The sequence below is a fragment of the Tachysurus fulvidraco genome, chromosome 9 (assembly GCF_022655615.1).
Source record: "Tachysurus fulvidraco isolate hzauxx_2018 chromosome 9, HZAU_PFXX_2.0, whole genome shotgun sequence".
In the NCBI taxonomy this organism is placed as follows: Eukaryota; Metazoa; Chordata; class Actinopteri; order Siluriformes; family Bagridae; genus Tachysurus; species Tachysurus fulvidraco.
Genome location: NC_062526.1, coordinates 29,438,278 through 29,452,063, shown reverse-complemented (window position 1 = coordinate 29,452,063; position 13,786 = coordinate 29,438,278). Strand labels below are relative to the sequence as shown.

The window sequence follows — 13,786 nt, the reverse complement described above, 5'->3', positions numbered from 1 at the left end:
AACAGCCAATCAAAAATAAAGAGACTACACAATAGCCAATCAGAAAATACCACTATCTGGGAAAGATTTAATGCGTTTTTTTTTTTTTTTTTTAAGGTTAGTTCAATCTGTTAAAAATATTTTTGTTTGCCTGCAGAAATAAAATTTTGTTTACTCTGTACCAGTTCATTGATTTCATGAATGCAACACACTACAGTTTTTTCTATACTTTCCATAAAGTTAAAAAATGATATACTGTATGCAGTGTTATCTTCATTTTAGATGTCAAATGGGTTTTGTGGCTCTCTGTTTTTTTTCTGTGGGAAACGGGTCCAAATGGCTCTTTGAGTGTTTAAGGTTGCCGACCCCTGCTCTAAGGCATTGAGTTAATTTGGACACTCTGGCTATTGAATCTGGTTTCGATGAGATATATAACTGTGTGTCGTCAGCATAGCAGTGGAAATTAATCCCACGTCTTCTAATGATGTTCCCAAATGGAAGCATGTATATCGAGAAAAGCAGAGGTCCTAGAACTGATCCTAGAGGGACCCCATGATTAACTGGTGATAAACTGGAGGATTCACCATTTAATTCTACAAAATGGTATCGGTCAGACAGGTAGGATCTAAACCAACTTAAAGCCTGTCCATGAATACCTGTGTAAAAATGTCTGTTATTTCTGTCATTTTTCTATCAACAGCTGCAGCAGTTCAGATCATTTCACCACCAGATCCACAGAACAGAGAAGATTTTCTGAAATGTATAACACACACACACACACACACACACACACACACACACACACACACACACACACACACACACACACACGCACACACTTGCATAAATGGCTGCCCACTGCTCCGGGTGTCTGTTCATGGTGTGTGTGTGTGTGTGTTCACTGCTGTGTGTGTGCACTTTGGATGGGTCAAATGCAAAGAACGGATTCTGAGTATGGGTCACCGTACTTAGCCATATGTCACGTCACTTTCACTTTATATGAATATACAGTATTTTGTGAATTAAACCCAACATGTTCACATTGTTCAGTTTGATTTCTTTTATTTTAGATTTCTGTTCTCTGACTCTGGATCCTAACACGACACATCGTAACCTCATTCTGACTGAGAAAAACAGAGTGGTGAGATACAGTTTGATGAAGCGTCCATACTCTGATCATCCAGAGAGATTTGACTCCTTGTGGCAGGTGTTGTGTAAGGAGAGTGTGTGTGGACGCTGTTACTGGGAGGTGGAGTGGAGCAGTGTTGGTGTGTCCATATCAGTCTCATATAAAGACATCAGGAGGAAAGGAAGTGATAATGAGTGTGCATTTGGACGCAACAAACAGTCCTGGAGTCTGGAATGTTCTTCTACATGTGCCTCTTTCTATCACAACAACATTAAGACTGATCTCAAAGTTCCTTCATCCATCAGAATAGGAGTGTATGTGGATCACAGTGCAGGAACTCTGTCCTTTTACAATGTCTCTGATGCCATGAAGATCCTCCACAGAGTCCGCACCACATTCACTCAGCCTCTATACGCTGGGTTTGAGATCGAATGGTGTTCTGGTTTTTCATCTGTGAGATTGTGTGATCTAAAATAATGTGTGTAGTGTTTTGTGTAACATTCCTCCACATTACCACATTGTAACTTTGTACCACTTTGACATTTTCATTGTAAACTAAAACAGATTCATCCTGTATGATGAACCATAACAGAACCATATAAATCCAAGTTTGTGTTAAATATTATGACCAAAGTTTTGAAAATAAAATATCAGACCACAGCAGAACGGTGTGAACTGGGTGTCAGTGTCAGTCTCATATAAAGAGATCAGAAGGAACGGAAGTCGTAATGAATGTGGGTTTAATTTAACACAAACTGATGCTGATTGTAGAATAAATAGTTTTATGGCACCGTACTGAAGACTGTAAAGTAACTGAAGAGTTTTCTTTAACCTCTGAAATCAACTGCATTAAGAATATTGCTCTATTTTATAATTCTGCTGATTAAAGTGAAATTATTTTAGAAAGGTGTCTATGATCAGTGGAAAATTTAACCCGAGCATTTCTCTTTCAGACCACCAGAGGGCGCGCAAACAACAGGTTTAAACAACTTTACCTCACAAATTTTCTGTTAGTCCTCACAAAAATAATAATAATAATAATAATAATAATAATAATAATAATAATAATAATAATAATAATAATAATAATAATAATTTCCATAAAGAAACTAATACATTTCTTAAGATCAAATGATAGATAGATAGATAGATAGATAGATAGATAGATAGATAGATAGATAGATAGATAGATAGATAGATAGATAGATAGATAGATAGTGTTTACTGTGAAAAGTTGCAGGACAATAAAGGAGATATCTGAAAAATCAGTTACTGCATTTGCTCTTTTTATATTAATCCCCATTTACCAAAACATCTTTTTTAAACATTAGCTGTTTATGAGGTTCACTGTTACCTCACAATTGTCTCTAAAGTCCTGCTGAGTTTCCACTGAATACAGGACTATATTCTGAAGGAGATCTCAGGACACCAAATCTCTTTACACCTTCATTCTATCTTAGCAGATCATCATTGATTAGATGTGATGGGAGCAAAATATCATTATTAACCCACGAGTCCTAGACGGTTTATACATTTAATATTTTTATGATTCTTTATTTAATATTTCAGTTTTATCTTTATGGAGACGCTTCAAAATCCATTAAAGTTGTGTTCAGTTGTGATGGTGAACAAAACGTGTGTTGATCAAACAGATGATTTATTTTCTGTAACAACAGAAAAACAAATGGAACACACACACACACACACACACACACACACACACACACACACACACATTATTCTCGATAGATCAGATTTAACTTCTGAAATCAACTGCATTAAGAATATTGATTTATTTTATAATTCTGGTGATTACACTTAAATTATTTTAGAAATTTGTCTATGATCAGTGGAACATTCCGGTGCTCCTCAGGGCTGTGTACTCAGCCCACTCCTGTATTCCCTGTACACACATGACTGTACAGCCACACACAGCTCCAACGTCATCGTCAAATTCGCTGATGATACAACGGTGATAGGCCTGATCACCGACAACGATGAGACGACCTACAGACAAGAGGTGAGCAGAAGTCAGAAGAACCACCTCTCACTAAACATTGACAAGACCAAGGAGCTGGTGATTAATTTCAGGAGACAGAGCAGAGAACACAGACCCATCACCATCGACAAGACACCTGTGGAGCGTGTGAGCAGCTTTAAGTTTCTGGGTGTTAACATCAGTGAGGATCTCACCTGGTCCACACACACTGACGCAGTGCTGAAGAAGGCACACCAATGCCTCTTCTTCCTGAGAAGGCTGAGGAAGTTTGGGACGAGCCCCAGCATCCTCAGAACATTCTACACCTGCACTATAGAGAGCATCCTGACAGGCTGCATCACCGTCTGGTTTGGAAACAGCACCGCTGTCATCCGTAAAACACTGAAAAGGGTCCTGCGAACTGCCAGCCACATTGTTGGAGGTGAGCTTCCCTCCCTCCAGGACATCTACAACAGGCGGTGTATAAGGAAAGCTTGAAGGATCATTAATGACTCCAGCCACCCGTGCCACAGACTGCTCTCTCTGCTCCTCTCAGGAAGACGTCTCCGCAGCATCCGATCCCACACTAGTCGACTGAGGGATAGCTTTTTCCCTCAGACTAATTAACAGCCATAACTAACACAGCATACAGCATATTCAACAGTTCAACACCGGACTATACACACATGCACACACGCACACTGCATTCGTACTGCATCAATACACACGGGACTATACACACACATTGCATTTAATTTAAAATAACAATCTATCTGACAATAAGCTATTGGTACCACAGGACATTTCTGTATCTGTACAGCCCGTTGCACCTTAACATGTTACATAATATTACATGTATATAATACTTATATATATTATTTATATTTATACTTATACATACATATATGTATGGGTATATATATGTCTAGTAGTACACTGTGTGTACTGACTATGTATGAGCACATTGCATCCTTTCCACATTTTCCACATTTGCACATTTCAATGGTACTGAGCATTTTGCACATTTTTTAACCTGTTTGTAAATTGTTCTATTTATGTTTCTACTATTGTATGTAAATGGTTCTGCAATTTCTGGAGCTTGCTTCCAAGAATTTCACTCACCAAGGCACATGTGCCATGGTGATGTGACAATAAAGGTGACTTTCTTGACTTGACTTGACTTGACATTCAACCCGAGTATTTCTCTTTCAGACCACCAGAGGGCGCGCAAACACCACTTTTAAATGACTTCTTCATTTTACTTATTTTCTATTACTGTAAGAAATGGGAGTATGGAGGCAGGTATAATACTGACATCCTGGGATGTGTCGCAAACCACTCTGTGACTGCAGCAGAGGGGTGGAATGCCAAATTATCCCACACAACAATGAAGGAAGGGGAGTTTGATGCCCTTTGGCTTCTCTGCTCTGCTGGCACAAGTCGAATATGTAGGACATTTAGGAACAAAATGAGCGTCTCTCTGTATTGTAGGGGCCAATGAGTGGTTTGTGTAACAGCAAACCCTCAGTGGACATTGCTGCACACATCATGATGTTAGCTCCCCTTTGGCCTGGGACCTCCACAGTCGCTCTCTGTCCCATTACATTTCATGTGTGTTTGCCAGGTTGATTCCAGCTTCATCCACAAAGATAAAAGTATGTTGAGTTCGTCTGGCTTCCATCTCCATTACCCTCTAAATTGCGGACAGTTTCACAGTAATTGACATTATGCACCAATGTGTATGTATCCTGTTTGGTTACTGAACAGACATCTTACCTGGACATATTCATACCGGAGTTCTTTCACACATTCACTGTTTCTCTCAAACGGTACAGTGTACAGTTGCTTCATCCTTATTTTACTGTATGTTTCTCTAGGACTTTAGTAATTGTTGTTGTGCTATAACCATATTCACATTTTCAGAAGTGCCATTGTCTGCCAGCGCTCTCTCGCAAATTTCCCGCAGTTGTATCGCACTGTTGGCAATTACCATATCCACAAGGGCAGTTTCTTGCGCATCAGAGCGAATCTTTTGGGCAACCTTTGGATCCTGCAGTAAATCACTATTACTGTATTATTGTTTTTTTTAATGCAATTAGCTTGTAATGATTTTTTTTTAACTTTTGGCTATAAAATTGAGAATATTTTAAAATAATTACTGCATAAATGCTTGGAATTTGCCACCATTCTGTTTTGAATGTGTCTTTAATCATTTTGAATGCGGTGTGTTAGCATTAGAACAATGTGCTGAAAGAACATAGTATTTTGCATGTTGTGGAGTACGAATGGTTAAAGTGTGGTCACTGAATGCATTTTGTCTGAAAGCAATGAAAAATGGTTCACAGTTTGGTCTGCATTGACTTCTGTTTCGCTGACTGTGTGAAGAGTTTTGAAAATGTGGTTTCGGTAATGAACAACGCTTGTTAGGAACTGAAAAACTGTATAATCTTATATATAATCTTTATATTATTCTTTATATTAACCTTTTGTTCTATGTTTATGTTCTGTAAAGCTGCTTTGAGACAACATCAATTGTAAAAAGCGCTATACAAATAAACTTGAATTCAATTGATGTAGTCATTAATAAAACTTCAAAGCTTTTTGTATTTAACTCTGAATAAAGGCATCTTCCAAATGTAGTAAATGTAAATATGTGCTTTATGTTCTGAAGGGAGATGAAATGGTTAACAAAGGAGTGTTCATATTGTAACCTCACTGTGTTTTTGCTCCTCCTCTCTCTCTGTCTCTCTCTCTCACTCACACACACACACACACACACACACACACACACACACACACACACACACACACACACACACACACACACACACACAAAAACACAAACACACACACAACCAGGAAGTTTCAGAGAAAACGGAAGAGATCTCTCTCTCTTTCTCTGAGTTCAGGAAAATGGCTGAGGCGAGTATTTCAGTAGATCAGCTTTCAGTGGATCAGTTCATCTGTTCAGTGTGTCTGGATCTCCTGAAGGATCCGGTGGCTCTCCCCTGTGGTCACAGTTTCTGTAAGGTGTGCATTAATGGCTGCTGGGATCAGGAGGATCAGAAGGACGTCTACAGCTGTCCTCATTGCAGAGACACTTTCACACCAAGGCCTGTTCTACGCAGAAACAACATGCTGGCTGAAGTGGTGGAGAAACTGAAGAAGACTGAAGTCCAAGCTGCTTCTCCTGATCACTGTTACGCTGGACCTGGAGATGTGGAGTGTGATTTCTGCATGAGGAGAAAACACAAAGCCGTCAAGTCCTGTCTGATGTGTGTGGCTTCATTTTGTGAAACTCATCTCAAACCTCATCTTGAAATTCCTGCTTTAAAAAAACACACATTAATGGAAGCCTCTGGAAATCTACAAGAGAAGATCTGCTCTGAACACGATGAAGTTCTGAAGATCTTCTGTCGTACTGATCAGAGATGTATTTGCTCTTTGTGCATGTTGGATAAACATAAAGGACACGACGCTGTATCAGTTACAGCAGGAAGAGCTGAGAAACAGGTGAGAACTCATCCGAATGATATTTCTCATTTAGATTCAGCAGCTTTGGTTCAATTCACTTCAAATTTATTTGTATAGAGCTTTTAACACTGGACGTTGTCTCATAGCAGCTTCACAGAACATAAGAAACATAATACAAAAAGTTTAATATTATACAAAGATTAGTATTTGGTCAGTTACAAGATTAAACTTGTGATCGAAGAGTTAAGTAAAATAAATGTATTCAGTAAACATATCTTTACTCAGTGTTCATCATAAACACATCAGATGAGTGAACCTTCACTCGGCCAACAGACATTTTACTACTTAATCTAATCTGAACAAGACAGTAGTGAACTTTAACCCTTTAACTGTCATTAATATTTATCTCCACATCATTTATAACATCATATGTGTCCTCAGAGTGAGATAAAGGAGGGGCAGCTGAAATTCCAGCAGAGACTCCAGGAGAAGCAGAAGAAGGTGCAGGAGCTGAAACAGACTGTGAACACTATAAAGGTGAGCAGTGAGCAGAGACAGAGCTGCTCCTAGAAACACACACAACATGGACAACATGGAGACATTTAGAGTCCCAGTAAGAGAGAGAATGAGAGATGAGCTTTAAATGGACCTTCATGTGTTGTGTGTCTCCTAACAGCTCAATGCACAGACAGCAGTGGAGGACAATGAGAGGATCTTTACTGAGCTGATCAGCTTCATGGAGAAAAAGCGCTCGGAGGTGACGGAGATGATCAGAGCTCAGGAGAAGGCTGAACTGAGTCGAGCTGAACGACTCCTGGAGCAACTGGAGCAGGAGATTGATGATCTTCAGAGGAGAGTCACTGAGCTGGAGAAGCTTTCACACACACATGATCACATCCATTTCCTCCAGGTAACACAAACTGTCTGATCTACAGAGTGAGATGTTCCTCACACTCTCTAAAACACCTCTCATTAAAGCAGCAATAAATGTCCCTGTCTGACCACACAAGTGTGTCTTACATCTCATTTCTTCTCTGTAGGCTTTAGCTTCTGGACCTCAGTTTCCTCTATTAGATAGACCAGAATTTGACACGTCCAGCATCAGTGTCCCTCAACATCTGTCATTTGATGGAGTGAAGAATTCTCTCTCAGACCTGAAGAAGAGACTGGAGGAATTCTGTGAGGAGGAATTCAACAAAATCCCTCCACATGGTAAGAGGAGCTGCTCCTGCTGGAGAAACACAATGATGGACAAGTGCTGAAATTCCTAAGATATAAAAAGTGATGAGATGTGTTTTGTGTTTGTGAACTCATTATTGCTGCTCTGTACAGTAAAGATAAATGATACATTATATTTATAGGTATGAGATCCTACAGCACAAACCTTTTTGTTAAAAATACGTTTAAATGTCTGTTATTTCTGTCATTTTTCTCTCCACAGCTGCAGCAGTTCAGATCATTTCACCACCAGATCCACAGAACAGAGAAGAGTTGCTGAAATGTATAACACACACACACACACACACACACACACACACACACACACACACACACACACACACACACACACACACACACACACACACATACACACACACACACACTTCATATGAATTAAACCCAACATATTCACATTGTTCAGTTTGTTTATCTCTTTTATTTTAGATTTCTGTTCTCTGACTCTGGATCCCAACACGTCACATCGTAACCTCATTCTGTCTGAGGAGAACAGAGCAGTGACTGTCAGTAAGATAGAGCAGCAGTTCTCTGAACATCCAGAGAGATTTGACTCCTTGTGTCAGGTGTTGTGTAAGGAGAGTGTGTGTGGACGCTGTTACTGGGAGGTGGAGTGGAGCGGTCTTGGTGTGTCCATATCAGTCTCATATAAAGACATCAGGAGGAAAGGAGATGGTATTGAGTGTGGGTTTGGACGCAACAAACAGTCCTGGAGTCTGGAATGTTCTTTTTTTTCACTCTCTTTCTATCACAACAACATTAAGACTGATCTCAGAGTTCCATCATCCCCCAGAATAGGAGTGTATGTGGACCACAGTGCAGGAACTCTGTCCTTCTACAGTGTCTCTGACACCATGAAGCTCCTCCACAGAGTCCACACCACATTCACTCAGCCTCTATATGCTGGGTTCAGGTTTGACTGGTGGTCTGGTTCTCCATATGTGAGATTGTGTGATCCAATTTAAATTATGTAGTGTTTTGTGTAACATTCCTCCACATTATCATATTGTTACTCCATCATCTGTTTAACACACAATCCAGCTGCACAAAAAACATTTTTGTTGTAAATTAAAACAGATTCATCCTGGATGATGAACCATAACAGAACCATATAAATCAATAAGTTTGTGTTAAATATTATGACCAAAGTTTTGAAAATAAAACATCAGACCACAGAAGAACAGTGTGAACTGGGTGTCAGTGTCAGTCTCATATAAAGAGATCAGAAGGAAAGGAAGTCGTAATGAATGTGGGTTTAATTTAACACAAACTGATGCTTATGACCATAGGTGAGGGTAGGAACGTAGATCGACCGGTAAATAGAGAGCTTCGCCTTGTGGCTCAGCTCTTTCTTCGACCGAAAGGACGAAATCCCGGATACAGGCGGCCGAAATGAGTTTCCTCCGCAGGATGGCTGGGCGCTCCCTTAGAGATAGGGTGAGGAGCTCGGTCACTCAGGAGGAGCTCAGAGTAGAGCCGCTGCTCCTCCACATCGAGAGGGGTCAGAAGATGGATGGATGGATGGATGGACAAACTGATGCTGATTGTAGAATAAATAGTTTTGTGGCACCGTACTGAAGACTGTAAAGTAACTCTGTTCTTATGTCTGAAATCAACTGCATTAGGATTATTGATCTATTTCATAATTCTGGTGATTAAAGTGAATTTTTTAGAAAGGTGTCTATGATCAATGGAACATTTAACCCGAGCATTTCTCTTTCTGACCACCAGAGGGCGGACAAACACCACTTTTCAATCACCTTCACTTTATTAATTTTCTATTCTCATAAAATAAATAAAACAAAAAAAAAAATCCATAAAAAACAATACATTTATTAACATCAAATAATAGATATATAGACAGACAGAACACAATGTGTTTTCAGAATTACACAAAATTCACAGAGATCAGTTTTAGATTTTGTCAGGAATTGTTTATTTGGAGAAATTATGTGTAAAATTTTATTGTAAATCTCACAAACTTTGTTTTTCACACAGAATTTATTATTATTATAAATCCAAACCAGTTTCCAGTTAAAATTCTCCTTTTGGTTTTCCGACAGTGTTTACTGTGAAAAGTTGCAGGACAATAAAGGAGACGTCTGAAACATCATTTACTGCATTTGCTCTTTTTATATTAATCCCATTTACCAAAAGATATTTTTTAAACATTAGCTGCTTATGAGGTTCACTGTTACCTCACAATAGTCTCTAAAGTCCTGCTGAGTTTCCACTGAATACAGGACTATATTCTGACGGAGATCTCAGGACACCAAATCTCTTTACATTTTCATTCTATCTTAGCAGATCATCATTGATCAGATGTGATGGGAGCAAAATATCATTATTAACCCACGAGTCCTAGAAGGTTGATATATTTAATATTTTTATGATTCTTTATTAAATATTTTAGCTTTTTTTTATGGAGATTCAGTTGTGATGGTGAACAAAACCTGTGTTGATCAAACAGATGATTTATTTTCTGTAACAATAAAAAAAAAACAGAACCCAAACACAAACACACACACGCACTATTCTGGATAGATCTCCTGTTTAATGATTTACTGTAGCTTTCCCTAAAATATATATATTTTTTTTCTCTCCCTGCACATGACAGACAGGACAAACGACACACATATACAGAGCTCTTCCTGAATACAAAGAAAGCTGGAGCAGCGTTCAATTCAATTCAATTCAATTCAAGTTTATTTGTATAGTGCTTTTTACAATGGGCTTTGTCTCAAAGCAGCTTTAAAGAACATAAACATAGAGCAGAAGGTAAACATAAGGAGAAATATAGAGAATTTATATTATAAAAATTCAAGATATATATAGTTCACAGTGTATGTATGTATGTATGTATGTATGTATGTATGTCAGAGGTGGCAAAAGTACACACACCCTTTACTCAAGTAGAAGTACAGATACTCATTTTTTAAAAGACTCCAGTAAAAGTAGAAGTAGTGACTACACTCATTTTCTCAAGTTAAAGTAAAGAAGTATGGGCTCTGACATGTACTTAAGTAAAAAGCCGCCATCCCTACTACCTGTTTAGTGTCATGCTGGTAACTGGACATCATAGGTGAGGTAGGGTGGAGTCAGCGTTCACGTTCATCCCGAAGGTGTTCAGTAGGGATGAGATCAGAAAACAACCACATATAGCAGGAAAGGTCAGGTGACCCAATACTTTTGGAAATACAATGTATACCAAGTGTATCACCAAGGTCATATCCCAAACTGTAGGGAGATTCCAGCTCTGTCCTTGAAAACAACTCAAATAATTGTGATGTTTTACAAATGACAAAATTAATGTTAATTAAATTAAGCACCATGTTTTTTGGGTTGACACCAGGGGCAATTCTAGGATTTCACCTTTAAGGGGTTTTTAGCCCTCAGTGAGAATTTAAAACAAGAAGAGTTCTATATTATATTTTATATGACAACTCTGGTAATAAGAATAGTGAAATTTCACTTTTTTTGGTTGCCGTCTTTGCGTCTTTCCGCCGATTAACGTTATAGATAAACTGAAGCCACCCTAATAAAGGGCTAGAACCCCCCCTGGTTATTGACACAATTCACAACGCATTCGCCAGGAATCCTTTTTGACGCCAATTATTACAAACATCTCCCTCATATATGGCCATGTGTGTTCAGGAATGTCCTCGTTGTTAGTTACTTTAACATCGGTGACTCCCTCTGAATGAACATTAGCCATTCCTTTTGTAGGCGCTGCACATTGTTAGCTCCGCTATCCTTAGTCTATGTCTGATAGCCAGTAAATAATACAGTACACCAGTCACATGGGGAAAAATGCAGTAAATGTAAATATGTGCTTTATGTTCTGAAGGGAGATGAAATGGTTAACAAAGGAGTGTTCATATTGTAACCTCACTGTGTTTTTGCTCCTCCTCTCTCTCTGTCTCTCTCTCTCACTCTCACTCTCACACACACACACACACACACACACACACACACACACACACACACACAAACACAAACACACACACACACACAACCAGGAAGTTTCAGAGAAAACGGAAGAGATCTCTCTCTCTTTCTCTGAGTTCAGGAAAATGGCTGAGGCGAGTATTTCAGTAGATCAGCTTTCAGTGGATCAGTTCACCTGTCCAGTGTGTCTGGATCTCCTGAAGGATCCGGTGGCTCTCTCCTGTGGTCACAGTTTCTGTAAGGTGTGTATTAATGACTGCTGGGATCAGGAGGATCAGAAGGACGTCTACAGCTGTCCTCATTGCAGAGACACTTTCACACCAAGGCCTGTTCTACGCAGAAACAACATGCTGGCTGAAGTGGTGGAGAAACTGAAGAAGACTGAAGTCCAAGCTGCTTCTCCTGTTCACTGTTACGCTGGACCTGGAGATGTGGAGTGTGATTTCTGCACAGGGAGAAAACACAAAGCTGTCAAGTCCTGTCTGATGTGTGTGGCTTCATTTTGTGAAACTCATCTCAAACCTCATCTTGAAATTCCTGCTTTGAAAAAACACACATTAATGGAAGCCTCTGGAAATCTACAAGAGAAGATCTGCTCTGAACACAATGAAGTTCTGAAGATCTTCTGTCGTACTGATCAGAGATGTATTTGCTCTTTGTGCCTGTTGGATAAACATAAAGGACACGACGCTGTATCAGTTACAGCAGGAAGAGCTGAGAAACAGGTGAGAACTCATCTGAATGATATTTCTCATTTAGATTCAGCAGCTTTGGTTCAATTCACTTCAAATTTATTTGTATAGAGCTTTTAACAATGGACGTTGTCTCATAGCAGCTTCACAGAACATAAGAAACATAATACAAAAAGTTTAATATTATACAAAGATTAGTATTTGGTCAGTTACAAGATTAAACTTGTGATTGAAGAGTTAAGTAAAATAAATGTATTCAGTAAACATATCTTTACTCAGCGTTCGTCATAAACACATCAGATGAGTGAACCTTCACTCGGCCAACAGACATTTTACTACTTAAACTAATCTGAACAAGACAGTAGTGAACATTAACCCTTTAACTGTCAATAATATTTATCTCCACATCATTTATAACATCATATGTGTCCTCAGAGTGAGTTAAAGGAGGAACAGCTGAAATTCCAGCAGAGACTCCAGGAGAAGCAGAAGAAGGTGCAGGAGCTGAAACAGGCTGTGAACACTATAAAGGTGAGCAGTGAGCAGAGACAGAGCTGCTCCTAGAAACACACACAACATGGACAACATGGAGACATTTAGAGTCCCAGTAAGAGAGAGAATGAGAGATGAGCTTTAAATGGACCTTCATGTGTTGTGTGTCTCCTAACAGCTCAGTACACAGACAGCAGTGGAGGACAATGAGAGGACCTTTACTGAGATGATCAGCTCCATGGAGAAAATGCGCTCGGAGGTGACGGAGATGATCAGAGCTCAGGAGAAGGCTGAACTGAGTCGAACTGAACAACTCCTGGAGCAACTGGAGCAGGAGATTGATGATCTTCAGAGGAGAGTCACTGAGCTGGAGAAGCTTTCACACACACATGATCACATCCATTTCCTCCAGGTAACACACACTGTCTGATCTACAGAGTCAGATGTTCCTCACACTCTCTAAAACACCTCTCATTAAAGCAGCAATAAATGTCCCTGTCTGACATCACAAGTGTGTCTTTCATCTCATTTCTTCTCTGTAGGCTTTAACTTCTGGACCTCAGTCTCCTCTATTAGAGATACCAGATTTTGACACGTCCAGCATCAGGGTCCCTCAACATCTGTCATTTGATGGAGTGAAGAATTCTCTCTCAGACCTGAAGAAGAGACTGGAGGAATTCTGTGAGGAGGAATTCAACAAAATCCGTCCACATGGTAAGAGGAGCTGCTCCTGCTGGAGAAACACAATGATGGACAAGTGCTGAAATTCCTAAGATATAAAAAGTGATGAGATGTGTTTTGTGTTTGTGAACTCATTATTGCTGCTCTGTACAGTAAAGATAAATGATACATTATATT

At 39.3% G+C, this 13,786-nt stretch overlaps 3 protein-coding genes across 3 annotated transcripts in view; all 3 read left to right on the top strand.

The window, feature by feature from the left end:
- Positions 1 to 571: 571 nt before the first annotated feature.
- On the top strand, positions 572 to 1,769 carry LOC113658669 (tripartite motif-containing protein 16-like). The gene is made up of 2 exons (XM_047818163.1): positions 572 to 739; positions 1,050 to 1,769. The coding sequence occupies exons 1-2, from the start codon at positions 628 to 630 to the stop codon at positions 1,583 to 1,585; spliced, it is 648 nt and encodes a 215-aa protein (XP_047674119.1). The 5' UTR covers positions 572 to 627; the 3' UTR covers positions 1,586 to 1,769.
- Positions 1,770 to 5,859: 4,090 nt separating this feature from the next.
- Positions 5,860 to 9,129, top strand: LOC125145434 (tripartite motif-containing protein 16-like). The gene is made up of 6 exons (XM_047818162.1): positions 5,860 to 6,599; positions 7,002 to 7,097; positions 7,237 to 7,470; positions 7,601 to 7,772; positions 8,002 to 8,061; positions 8,226 to 9,129. Exons 1-6 carry the CDS (start codon positions 6,000 to 6,002, stop codon positions 8,759 to 8,761), a joined length of 1,698 nt encoding a protein of 565 aa, XP_047674118.1. The 5' UTR covers positions 5,860 to 5,999; the 3' UTR covers positions 8,762 to 9,129.
- A 2,632-nt stretch (positions 9,130 to 11,761) lies between these two features.
- LOC113658621 (tripartite motif-containing protein 16-like) overlaps positions 11,762 to 13,786 on the top strand; it is a 3,243-nt gene continuing 1,218 nt past the window's right edge. The window contains exons 1-4 of the mRNA XM_047818161.1: positions 11,762 to 12,469; positions 12,872 to 12,967; positions 13,107 to 13,340; positions 13,471 to 13,642. Coding sequence (XP_047674117.1) covers positions 11,870 to 12,469; positions 12,872 to 12,967; positions 13,107 to 13,340; positions 13,471 to 13,642 — 1,102 coding nt within the window. The 5' untranslated portion in view covers positions 11,762 to 11,869. The remainder of the gene's footprint in view (positions 12,470 to 12,871; positions 12,968 to 13,106; positions 13,341 to 13,470; positions 13,643 to 13,786) is intronic.